At 33.0% G+C, this 12,445-nt stretch overlaps 1 protein-coding gene across 1 annotated transcript in view; it reads right to left on the bottom strand.

The window, feature by feature from the left end:
• Nucleotides 1-12,445, bottom strand: part of LOC144960786 (perlucin-like) — a 217,675-nt gene that overhangs the window by 7,637 nt on the left and 197,593 nt on the right. The window contains exons 2-3 of the mRNA XM_078894128.1: nt 5,335-5,436; nt 4,136-4,300 (exon numbers count right to left, since the gene is read on the bottom strand). Of these exons, the coding sequence (XP_078750254.1) occupies nt 4,136-4,300; nt 5,335-5,398 (229 nt within the window). The 5' untranslated portion in view covers nt 5,399-5,436. The remainder of the gene's footprint in view (nt 1-4,135; nt 4,301-5,334; nt 5,437-12,445) is intronic.

The raw sequence follows: 12,445 nt of genomic DNA, 5'->3' as shown, positions 1-12,445 counted from the left end.
TTCAAGTGGAATGAACTCTTGAAAATAATTGAACATAATAAATTCAGACGTACTTAGTTTTTTTTTTTATCAAAACTTTCTCAGTTTTGAATTGATTAACTCAATCAACCCTAACACCGACTATATCCGTAGTTTACCCGGGTTACTTTTACCCCATGCCTATTTATTACATTTTTATGAGACAAATTATAGGCATAGGATGAAAGCTTATTGTTTCAGTTTTTACATGGTAATGGTAGTTGAATACAACTATCTATGTACATGCTCATTTTTAATACAATCTTTTCCAATTTTGAAAAGTTGCAAAAATCTCTAGGATTGAGTGAGTTAAACCCTCTGCACATTAATTTATAAGAAGTTATTGAAATTGTCTTGTCATTTTGTGACCCCTCGTCTCAAAACGGTATTAAGTCGGGATGATTAAGATGGTGAAAATGGAATTTGTAGCCAGAAATATCAGACTTGTGTTGAGTTTATATGCTTTATAGAGGAGAAGGAATATCATATTTTACTGTGTTAAATACCAACGTTTTATATTTTTGACCAGTTTACCAATAATTTGACTTTTTAGCATCTGGTCCATCCCGACATAATACCGTTTTGAGACGAGGGGTCACATTTTGTAAAACAGTTTGGGGATGTAATGGCTCAGCAGTGGAAAGGAACAAAATAAATTTAAGTATTAAAATCCATTAAAGCTATATAAATGGTGTTGACATTGTAGATCTTTTATATGTCACCCATCGTCTCAAAACGGGATGATGTCGGGATGGACCAGATGCTAAAAAGTCAAATTATAGTTAAAACTGCTCAAAAAATAAAAGTTGGTATTTAAAACAGTAAACTATGATATTCCTTCTCCTCTCTAAAGCAAACAAACTCAACTTAAGTCTGATATTTCTGGATACAAATTCCATTTTCACAATCTTAATCATCCCGACTTAATACCGTTTTGAGAAGAGGGCTCACAAACGAAAAATTGTGTATGAGTAAAATAATTAAAATATTAAATGACCAGAACCATCTATGAAGATCATTATGTCAGGAAGAGTGGTTGCTATTATTTCTCTATCTCAACTAAAACACACAGAGAGAGAAAGAGAGAGAGAGAGAGAGAGAGAGAGAGAGAGAGAGAGAGAGAGAGAGAGAGAGAGAGAGACCGAAAATCTGTCTTTCTGTCTTTTGTTAGGCTTTTTTTAATACCAATCAATAATCATCTTATATATATATATATGAGCCAAGGTCAAAAGGTGCCAATTTTTTTTCTCAAAATAAAAGTGACATAATAGTCCATTCATGGTTCTATATGTGTAGCAAAATCCCTGTACTTCATGAATCAAAGGCCCTTTAGATAACTTTAAGGTCTAACGCAGCATAATATCGTCAACAATACCTATAGGTTGCTCGTGTCACCTGTGACCGGTGACACCAAAATGAGACAAAAAACTCAATAACCCAATGATTTTTGTTGAGTATCAAACTTTATTTAGTAAGTTATAGACAAAAAGATACAATCAACAACAATCATAGTGAAATAATATTACCAACTATTGGAGAAAATGTTGTTTTTTGGTGTCATCGGTCACAAGCAACATAGAATGCAAATATATTATTTCATAAAAATGTTTGTACATTAACAACAACAACAATATTGCATATATTTATTACCAGCAATGCTCAGAAACTTTTGGAATAAAATGTTGGGAAATAATGTGACCAAAGCATATCTTATTTAGCGACATTGTGTCACTTGTGACATTAGACCGATGACACTATTACTTATGTCACAAGCAATACCAAATTGCAATTTCGACAATATATCATTAATTTCAGTCAAACCAGTGTAATAACCACAGTTAAATATGGAATTTAATAATATTTCAGAAACCAAAGACTTCAAAAATAGAAGTATACATGGAAATTAGAGCATCTGAATGTGACTTGTGACATAAGACCGGTGACACCATTACTTATGTCACAAGCAACACCAAATCACACTTTCGTCCATAATATATCATTATTTTCAGTCAAAAAAGCACAATAACCTACTCTAAAATGAAATTCAATAATATTTTAAGAAACTAAATACTTTCAAATTGGAAATATACTTAGAAATTAGTAATACCATTGTTGCTATTACTTTTGTCAAAATCGGTACTAGAACGCAATTTTGCCTCAATAAATCAAGAATAGCAACTGAACACATGTAATATAGCCTGTTAAAATGTAATTCAATGACATTTCAAGCTTTGAAGAACATGAAAACAGAAATACATTAGAAACTTCAAACTTAAGTGTCACCTGTGACATTTTAACCAATGACACCAATGGTCACAAAAAGTACCAGAAGTCACACAAACACTAGATAAATATCAGCCATGGTAATGAATTCATGTAACCATACGGTAACCATCACCCTACTGCTCAAATCTGCTTGTTTGTAGTAATTTAGTGTGTTAATAGTAAATCAAATCAAATTTCTTGACAACCCTTCTTTTATCTGGATTCGTCAAAAGCTTGAGTTCTGTCTTTTTCTTGATTGATACAACCCTGAAACATAAAACATTAGAATTACAAGGAAATAATTAATTGTGTCAAAATCACAGTCTTATGTGAGATGTCATAATATCATATTTGTAAATAGAATAACAGCTGAAAACATACTTTTTTGGTGGCACTTTGTAATATCCAATTTCAAGTGTTGCTTGTGACAATGTAAAATAGCGATGACACCAAAGTTCAACTTACCTTTTCTGCCTGGAGCCACGCTGGAAAGGCAAATGAAAGTGCTGACATTCAAAGACTGGTAAGAAGGGTGGATCAAAATTGCGAATCGCCATTTAACGAAACAAACTTCCACGTGTTCACGCATGCCGTGTTGCTTGTGACAAATGACACCAAAACCAATAAACCTCAATATCGGTAAAACCGTATACATTTACTCCAAGATTTGAGTTCAGATAATAAATCTATGCTTTTTTCTCATAATAAAATATTGTATAAACATTAAACATGAGCTTTAAAGTTTCGTGTCGCGTCTTAGTATTGTGCTGTGTTTGATGACACCAAAGGTCACAAGCAACACCAACTTTTTAAGAACTCTATATGAAATTTAATCAGATATGTAATATACTGCAATTGCTTTTAAAAGTAAATTTTGCCTTTATACTATTAGTCAAATTTCAATCACGTGAGCTAAAACATCACATTTAATTTCTACATGATTTCTAAAAAGGTGATGCGTTGACCTCGTTTTAAGCACATGCCAAACAGCATTCATATTTCACTTTCAAGTTGTTTAATTCATATTCTGTTGAACAGAGTATGTTGAGCTATCTCATTTTATCTCTTCTTCATATTATCAATTGATTCCAAGCATTAACCCAATGAAAACAGCCCATAATTAAGTAAAAATCAAATTTTCTTAACACTGGTATCAGGCGGGCATCTTTTGACCTTGGCTCATATATATATATATATATATATATATATATATATATATATATATATATATATATATATATATATATATACTCGTTTATTTTGTTTTTTTAATGATGTAAATATTACCTTTTTTTCGCAAAACTTACTGACAATGATAAATTTAACTATTTTTTTCGGACGCTTTTAGCGACTAAGTACGCATTTTACACATGAGTACAGTACAGTTTGGAAATTCGTGTAAAGAGTCTTTTTCTAAGAAATCAACTATGCACCGAGCAAAGATCGAACCCAAGACCTCCCGATCCGAAAATGAGTGTCATACTACAAGACTGTATAGCCGCAACTAGCCTGTAACATGTTTGTCTGTGTCGAAAAAAATAAAAATTGTAATATATGTGACCCGCCGTCTCAAAACTGTATTTTGTTTGTTTGTTTTTGTTTTGTTTTTTTTTTGTTTTTTTTTTGTTTTTGTTTTTTTGTTTTTTTTTTTTTTTTTTTTTTTTTTTTTTTTTTTGGTTTCTTGTTTGTTTTTGTTTTTGTGTTTATATATATATAGTAAGTTAATCTTACCTTGTACAAACTCATTCATGTGAGAATTCTGAAAATGGCTGGCAATGAGAGAGTTAAGGGGTACTTTCCGTGTTAAAAACTTTTACAGAGTAAAATATATAATATAGTAAGTTAATCTTACCTTGTACGAAATCATTCATGTGAGAATTCTGAATCACCACCAAATCTCCGTCATTGCTTTGGCAAAACTCTCTAGCTTTTTCCCACGAGATCTTGACATCATTGAATGCCTTGATACATGTTTTGCTTTCCTCATTCAGGCTCCATGTAGCAGGACAAGGCGCAACTAAAATAGACAGATTGAAAACTATATTTTAAAATCATAAATATGATATTTGCCTCTAATTTTTCCATACTACTACTACTATCATTATTCTTTTTCTTCTTCTTCTTCTTCTTCTTCTTCTTCTTCTTCTTCTTCTTCTTCTTCTTCTTCTTCTTCTTCTTCTTCTTCTTCTTCTTCTTCTTCTTCTTCTTCTTCTTCTTCTTCTTCTTCTTCTTCTTCTTCTTCTTCTTCTTCTTCTTCTTCTTCTTCTTCTTCTTCTTCTTCTTCTTCTTCTTCTTCTTCTTCTTCTTTCTTCTTCTTCTTCTTCTTCTTCTTCTTCTTCTTCTTCTTCTTCTTCTTCTTATTATTTTATTATTATTATTATTATTATTATTATTATTATTATTATTATTATTATTATTATTATTATTATTATTATTATTATTATTATTACCATTATTATAATCATTGTTATTATCATTATTATCATCATACATCATCATCATCATCATCATCATCATCATCATCATCATCATCATCATCATCATCATCATCTCATCATCACCATCATAATCATCACCATGATCATCATCATCATCATCATCATCATCATCATCATCAACATCATCATCATCATCATCATCATCATCATCATCATCATCATCGTCACCATCATCATATCATCATCATCATCATCATCATCATCATCATCATCATCATCATCATCATCATCATCATCATTCCATCTCATCATCATCATCATCATCATCATCATCATCATCATCATCATCATCATCATCATCATCATCATCATCATCATCATCATCATCATCATCATCATCATCATCATCATCATCATCATCATCATCATCATCATCATCATCATCATCATCATCATCATCATCATCATCATACATCATCATCATCATCATCATCATCATCATCATCATCATCACATATCATCATCATCATCATCGTCATCATCATCATTATCATCATCATCATTATCATAAGTTTCATCATATGATTATTATTTCATATTTTTTAATAATTACCTCTTTCTCCGGCGACGTTAGCAGTAGAGAAGAAAGCAAGGGCCAGAATAATTGACAGAGACATGACTTTGACTTTCTGTTCTGTATTCTTGTACAGCCTGTATTATAGTAAAACAGTGTATGGACTATAAAAACATGACAATTTTGTATAGCAGTAGAACAGTGAATGAAATGTATATAATATCATCTCTATATTGTAGTAGAACAGTGAATTATATATATATATATATATATATATATATATATATATATATATATATATATATATGTATTAATACCGGATAGGGAGACTTTTGGTACCCCTATTAGTTCATTTTACAGTACTTTACCAATAGGGAGACCAAAATCCGGTCCCACTATTGATTTGACCTCTAGCACATTCACTTTTCTGATTTTAGTTTAAGGTTGTCAACCCAACCGTCAAGGATATATAATTGTAAATCATAGTATTGAAGTTATTTGTTAAACACCACAGTAAGAAGAGTTATGCCTAAATTTTCACGTTGGTCAATAAGGTGACCGCCTGAAAAAAGTACAATAGGGGTACCAGTGTTTTCATCGATATATTTCAATAGTGAGGCAATATATCTTTCCGAAATTTTCTCTAAAATTCTAGAGCATTATATGGATTTTTATAGTAATGAAAACCTAATATAAAATTGTGTGAAAGTTGATGAACTGAGGAATGAACAAGATATACGAATTATAATCTATTTTTAGAAACAGATTTATCGAATCTTGGTCCGGATTCTTATCTTGGTGACAAGAGACAAGCAAACATAGTAACTCTTTTTTTCGTGAAACGTATGTTTAGTCAATTTCGCGCATAAAGAGGCACTCGGCACTCACTTACTCACTCCGCAAGTCAGTAGTAGGTGGTTATCAGTTATCAGCTTTAATTCTTAGTCAAACGCTTCATCAAACCCATTATTGAGTAGCATGTTGATGCCTGATGCCAGTTGAAGCCATCTCGACGTCGTGAAATGGAGCATCTTCTGTCATAGCAGTAGAATCGTCAGATGCCGCATTTAAATCCTCCATTCCAGGCGTTGCTGTTGCCATATCGATCTTCGAAATGATTTGGTCTAGACGTCAAGTTGACCCGTTCTATGTCTGAAGAGATTTTAAAGTGCAATACCTAACATTATATCTTGATCTACAAAAGAGTCTTTTTAAATGAACCGCTGTGTTTCTATATTTTTCAAGAACCAATGATTATCTGATAACCACTGACTACTGACTTGCGAAGAGAGTGGCCGACGGACGTCCTCTCTATAGCCGCAAGTATTTTTTCGTCACTTGCTGAGTTCCAAACTAGACGTCTATGGCATCGTGGGGTAAATTGATGCTGGAGGCATCATTGAAGAGACACCGAGATAATTTAAATGGTAAGTTATTGGCCATTCTTATTACATCACTGTTGATTTAAGATTTTCAATAGGGTAGACATCACACTAGGTACTTTGGTAAAAAATTCAAATTGGATTGAGCTCAATGAAACCTATATCATTTTAAAGTGCTTTTCAACACGATTCTAATGATACCAAAATTGTGAAAATCAGATAAGCAGAAAAAAAGTTGTGTTAGTTTAAAGGCTGACAAATGGTCTTCTATTTGCCTTTGTTATTTACTGACGGACTTTGTGACCTGAAAATTGTTGCATTTCCGGTAGTAACCGCCATTTGGATTTCAAAACTGGTCTAAAATGACCGCTAAGATTTGAGTAAGGATTTTACTGGAACGAATTTCATGGATGCGGTATACAACTTTGCTCTGAATTTAATTTTATAAAAAGTTAAGATGTTAAATAAACGTGCCAGCATGAAATTTTGATTTACCAAGTTCTAATCTTTTAATTATCCAAAGCTAAATTATACCCTATTTTATCCATAATCAAAAGTTATACTAAATTGTCATTGATTTTAAAATAAACTACACCAAACGATAGAGTAATTTCTCCTGAAAAAAATAAGACATAAATCATTAAAATCCATCCATAAACAAAAAATCTATGGAACTTTTTCTGAGACCCATCACTCAAAGTCCAAAAAATCGGGTCACAGCCACTAGGCCATTTATCGGCTCCCTGCTGGAGGGCCAAATGGACGTTTACCAAAGTACCTAATCACACACACACACCGATTGATGATTGTCACTTGTCAGTCAGTCATTTGGAAGTGGAGTCAGATAATTCGGGAACTTCTGTAGACTGTAGATTCACACTAGTGAGTAAGATCTGTCGTTTACTACTACTACTACTACTACTACCACTACTACTTTTAGTTTTAGCGCTATCCAACTCAACACTTCTCGTGTTTATTTTATTTTGGCAAAACTAGAATGGATTTTTGAAAAGAATATAAAAAATAATTTAAACTTAAACCTGTCTTTGCATCTTGCTTTATGCATACAGTATGCCATATCACAAAATCATAGTTTAATGTTGAGAATATGCTATTTCTTTTGTAACTTCAGATCAGAGAGATTTGAGCTTTAAAAATCCTGAAAAATGTCTTGCTGTCAATCCAGACAACCCTTTTGATGTGATCTATGATGTTAATGGTAAGAATGTAATTTGATGAGGAAATGAATAACATTTAGGTACACATAGTTTGCTTTTTTTTTTTTTTGAGTCATGATGTGTCATACTATTACAGTCCACTCCGGATAATTGCAACTCGTTTAATAGCAACTTTCGGTTAATCACAATATTTCCTAAGCAATGGAAATAATTCTATATAAAAGTCACTGGTTAATTGCAACAAACTTCGGTTTTTTAAAAAGTGGTAAATTCAAGAAATCAAACAGTATATCATGATTAAATTTCATCATGGATGAAATCGTGACAGGTTGAAGAATCGAGAGTGAGCAGGATTTAATGCTACAGTAGTGTGTCACCACTCTGTTAGAGTCGAAAGAGGGCGGGGCTCTGCAGTATGGGTTTGTGACGTCATCGGTGGCCATTAAATAGAAGAGGGGTGGGGCTGGTCATAATCTTGACAACAGGTTATAAATGACAGTTATAAAGAGAGACGAGCGATATCCTTTGTTTTAGGATTAACAACTGTGCATTGTGACCAACGAGTTTGGTGAGAGCTTATTGTCTCTCATTAAGGCTAATCTCTTTAACTCTGACAAATGTTGAATTGTTGAGAAAAAAGATTGAAACTTCTTCCAATCTGAATAAGATATCGGCTTGCTTCATAGCTGCTTTTGGTTGACAAATCTACACGGGGCTGCCATATGGTTTTTGTTTCAATCAAATTGCTCTGTATGTGGTGGACTAAGAATATTATTTACTGGTTTGAGTTGACAATAAATGTGTAAAATGTTGAAATAGTGGACAGGAAACTGAATTTCGGTTAATCCCAACATTTTCGATGATCCCAAGGTATTGCGATTATCCTAAGTGGACTGTACCTGAATCTTGAACGAAAAACTATCATATGGATATGATTATAGACAGATTGGTTTCTGGAATTATATTTCCGTCCTCCCTTGCCAACTCTGACGTTCTTGAAATTTAAAAGAAAATAGCCAGAAGGTTTCGGACTTAATTTTCTTTTTTTTCCAAAGGACAATAGTCATAAGGTAAATAATAAAAAAAAAAATCCTTTTACAGCACAAGATGGCATGATTTTTTGTTTAAGAGTTTAGAGAAAAACTTGCACATGATAGTCTTCAGCTTTTTTTTGTTGTTTTTATTTTCTATATAGACTCCAACTCAGAGCCTGAAAGTGATGCAGAACAAAGTTCCATATCACATGATTCATTTGTGGTAAGTATGTACATTAAAATAAAATCATAACATTTGTATAGCGTTTATCCAGTTGGCACCATGCTCAAAATGCTTCACATCACCATATTTTGTGGTGGACAAAACACATTTGCCACAAAAGATGAGACCTGCAGTCTGTTAGGCGCAATACAATATTTCAGGACAAGGACAACACTGTTTTACACCAGTGAGATCTCCTAGTTTTTTGTTGTTAAAAATTTTTCTTTGCAGTGGACTTCGTCAACAATAACACTATTTTAAACCTTCCTCGTTATATTTTGAAGTGATATTCATTGATGAGCCATTCACATTTGAAGTCGTTTGTTTTTTATTTGACAAAATGTGAAAATGATGCGTTTCCAGGAAAAATTAAAATAGCTTCTGTTCGGATTATACTTTTGATCTCGCATTTTGTCCAAATTCTCTTGCATCGTAATGTTTATCAACTTTTTTTGTTAACTATATTGCAGTTGCAAGGTTAGGAAGTTCATATTGTTGCAATGACAACCGTTTATATGTCCAGAATCGTAGTGATATAAAAATTGTTTTGTAGTTGTTGGTCCTGGTGTAGGATTTAAAGAGTTGGTTAAAAACGGTTTACTGAAACCCTGGTTGGTGTATCTATATTTATCCAAGCACAGTTGAACATATTAAATACTTAGACAATATGTCTGCCTTTCTCAACTCTTTTTTATTATACTTGCATTATTAACCAGCTAATTGTTTAGTTGGATTATTAAACAATGGCTCTTCATGTTTATTGTCAACATGAATAAATTGATTGATCTGTCATCTTTTCCACAAAATATACAGGGTCCCGATTTTGTTGCTGACTCCGAGTCTGATTCCTCTACGTACTCTGTGAGGTACCCAATGCTGAGTACATCATTGTCTTTGGAACCTAGTGCTCATTCCCCAACTCAGTCAGAGCCTCATCCACAACTATCACAGACTGAACCTCGTTGCCAGTCTGGGACCCAGGTTCAACCCGAATGCTATACACTTGCAAACCAACGTGTTACGTGCAATGGTGAGTCATTTTTTTGTCATTCTTCTCCTTTGATATTTGTGGGATCAATTTTAATTTACCCATTCCTTTTAAAAGAAAACTTCCACCCCCTCCATGGTGCTGCATTTGTGTTATTGCATTTTTTTCTGTTTTGGCAGTGCTGCGTCGCAAAATACGCTACCATTTACATAACAAGCACAAATCCAAATTTGATAGGGTGGACATCTTAGAATCTGAAACCCCAATGTGTGAGTGATATCAGTGAAACCAGCCATAAAAATGTTCATGTTTATTTTATTGGGGGTTTTTTTTGTCTGTAATAGACTTAAATTGCTTGTATTGTAAGTGTTAAAATGTTTTTTTTTGTTACAACCCATCTATATATTAAAACTGTTTCTTTGTATTTCTATGATGCTTAAGGCTTTTTTTCACAGACCAGCTGGAAACTTAACGAGAATCAGAGTAGATAACATTTTTATTAATCTTACAACCTAAACAGTATATGATGATTGGGAGCATTTAAAGAAAAGCACATTTTCTTTTTAATTTGTCGGTACTAAAATTATACTTTGATAATGTCTGCTGTGCTACAAACCCTTTTGACTTCCAGGTTCAATATTTTTCTTTATTCTAAAATTCTTGGGTTTCCTTTCAATGACAACTGAGATCATTAAAATTCAGCTCACAACATGATGTGTGTAGATTTGATGAAAACATATGTTCGAGTTGAGAAGCAGTGTTCACGAACTTGCTGATCGTTTTTACTAGCATTTATTTTCCTAACTTACCTGTGTCAATTAACAAAGGCAAGACTCAAATATTTTCTATCTGAACAGTGTGTTTGTTATTGAAATATTTCCGGCATATACATGTCATATTTCATTCCCACAAAATATAATCAGGATTAAGTTGTCTGGGCATCAGCATCGTTCAGGCAGTTGGGGGGAAGTCTTTAAGGAATTAATGAAGCCGATGCTCAACCGGTCTGGAGGACGTTTGATTGATGTCGGCTGTTTGTTCTGCCAGCCGGTGATGTTTTCTCACTCCCTCAATGACAAAGAAAGTCATTGTTATGACTATGAACTATAGTCTATTATTACTTTTGTTACTATATTAATTGTTACTTATTGCCGCTACTGTTATTATTATTATTATTATTATTATTATTATTATTATTATTATTATTATTATTATTATTATTATTATTATTATTATTATTATTATTATTATTATTATTATGATATTGCCTTCATTGCATTCTATTACTATTATTGATATAATTAATTTCTGATTGTTGTAAATAATTTATGTGAATTGAATTTTGTCGATTGGCCAAGGGCCTACAATAAACTTAAATGAAATGTTAGTCTTTGGATAGGACTTGGGTCTATTCTTGATTGCTTTTCCGCCTGGGTCGAGTGAAGCATTTGGAGTAAATTTTGTTGCTCAACGTAAAAAACATGACGCTTACCATTCCGCTGATACTGATACCTCCAAGGGGTGGTTGGGGAAAAACCTAAAATTCTTTTGACATTCTGTCTGATTATTCGCTGAAACAACAAAGGACAATCTATGTATTCAGATGAGACTTCAATGTGTTACTATTCCGATTTATGTTCATATTTTGATTATAATGAAGAGGGAACCCTGAACCCAGTGAAGTGGGTGGATTGATCTATTTATTTCTATTTCAAAACAAAAATATGGCGTCTTTTCACTGGATTTGTTATGTGGCAGAGGTCTCCACAAATCTAACATACCTCTTCCAAAGGAATAGATGGTAGAAAAGTATATAACAAGAAGGAATTATGACAGTTACTTGTCCAGGCCTTAAATATTTGGAATGCTATTCCTCTCTATCGCTGTCATGTAGCTGATGTGCATACGATCTGTCTATTGATTTATTTTCATAGTTCATAGCATGATGTGCTTTATTTTCTTCTTTTTTTTCCAGAGAAATACAAAAAGCCAAGGAGACCCTGTCCATACTGTGGACAGTTGCAAACAAAACTCTCAAGGCATTTGATGAGGAAACACAAAGATGAGACAGAAGTTACAGAGGCCATGAAACAGCCTGTAAAGGAAAGGGATAGAACAATGGATTATCTCAAGAAAAAGGGCATTTTTTATTCAAACACTAGAAACAATTCAATAGTTATGCGTGAGAGAGCACAAGGGTCACATGAAGTTGTTATGTGTGCTGGCTGTAAGGGGTTTTACTCTGGACGAAGGGTTTATGAACACAAAAAGAAATGTAGTACTGAGCATGCTCTGTGTACTGGGGTTGTAAAATTTTATCCCGTGGCTCCCAATGCAAGTAAAGA

This window comes from Berghia stephanieae, chromosome 15 (assembly GCF_034508935.2).
Source record: "Berghia stephanieae isolate SIO BIC M18660-M18661 chromosome 15, UCSD_Bste_1.3, whole genome shotgun sequence".
NCBI classification, from domain to species: domain Eukaryota; kingdom Metazoa; phylum Mollusca; class Gastropoda; order Nudibranchia; family Aeolidiidae; genus Berghia; species Berghia stephanieae.
The sequence above is the reverse complement of the archived record's forward strand: the minus strand, read 5'-3'. Positions and strand labels throughout refer to the sequence as shown.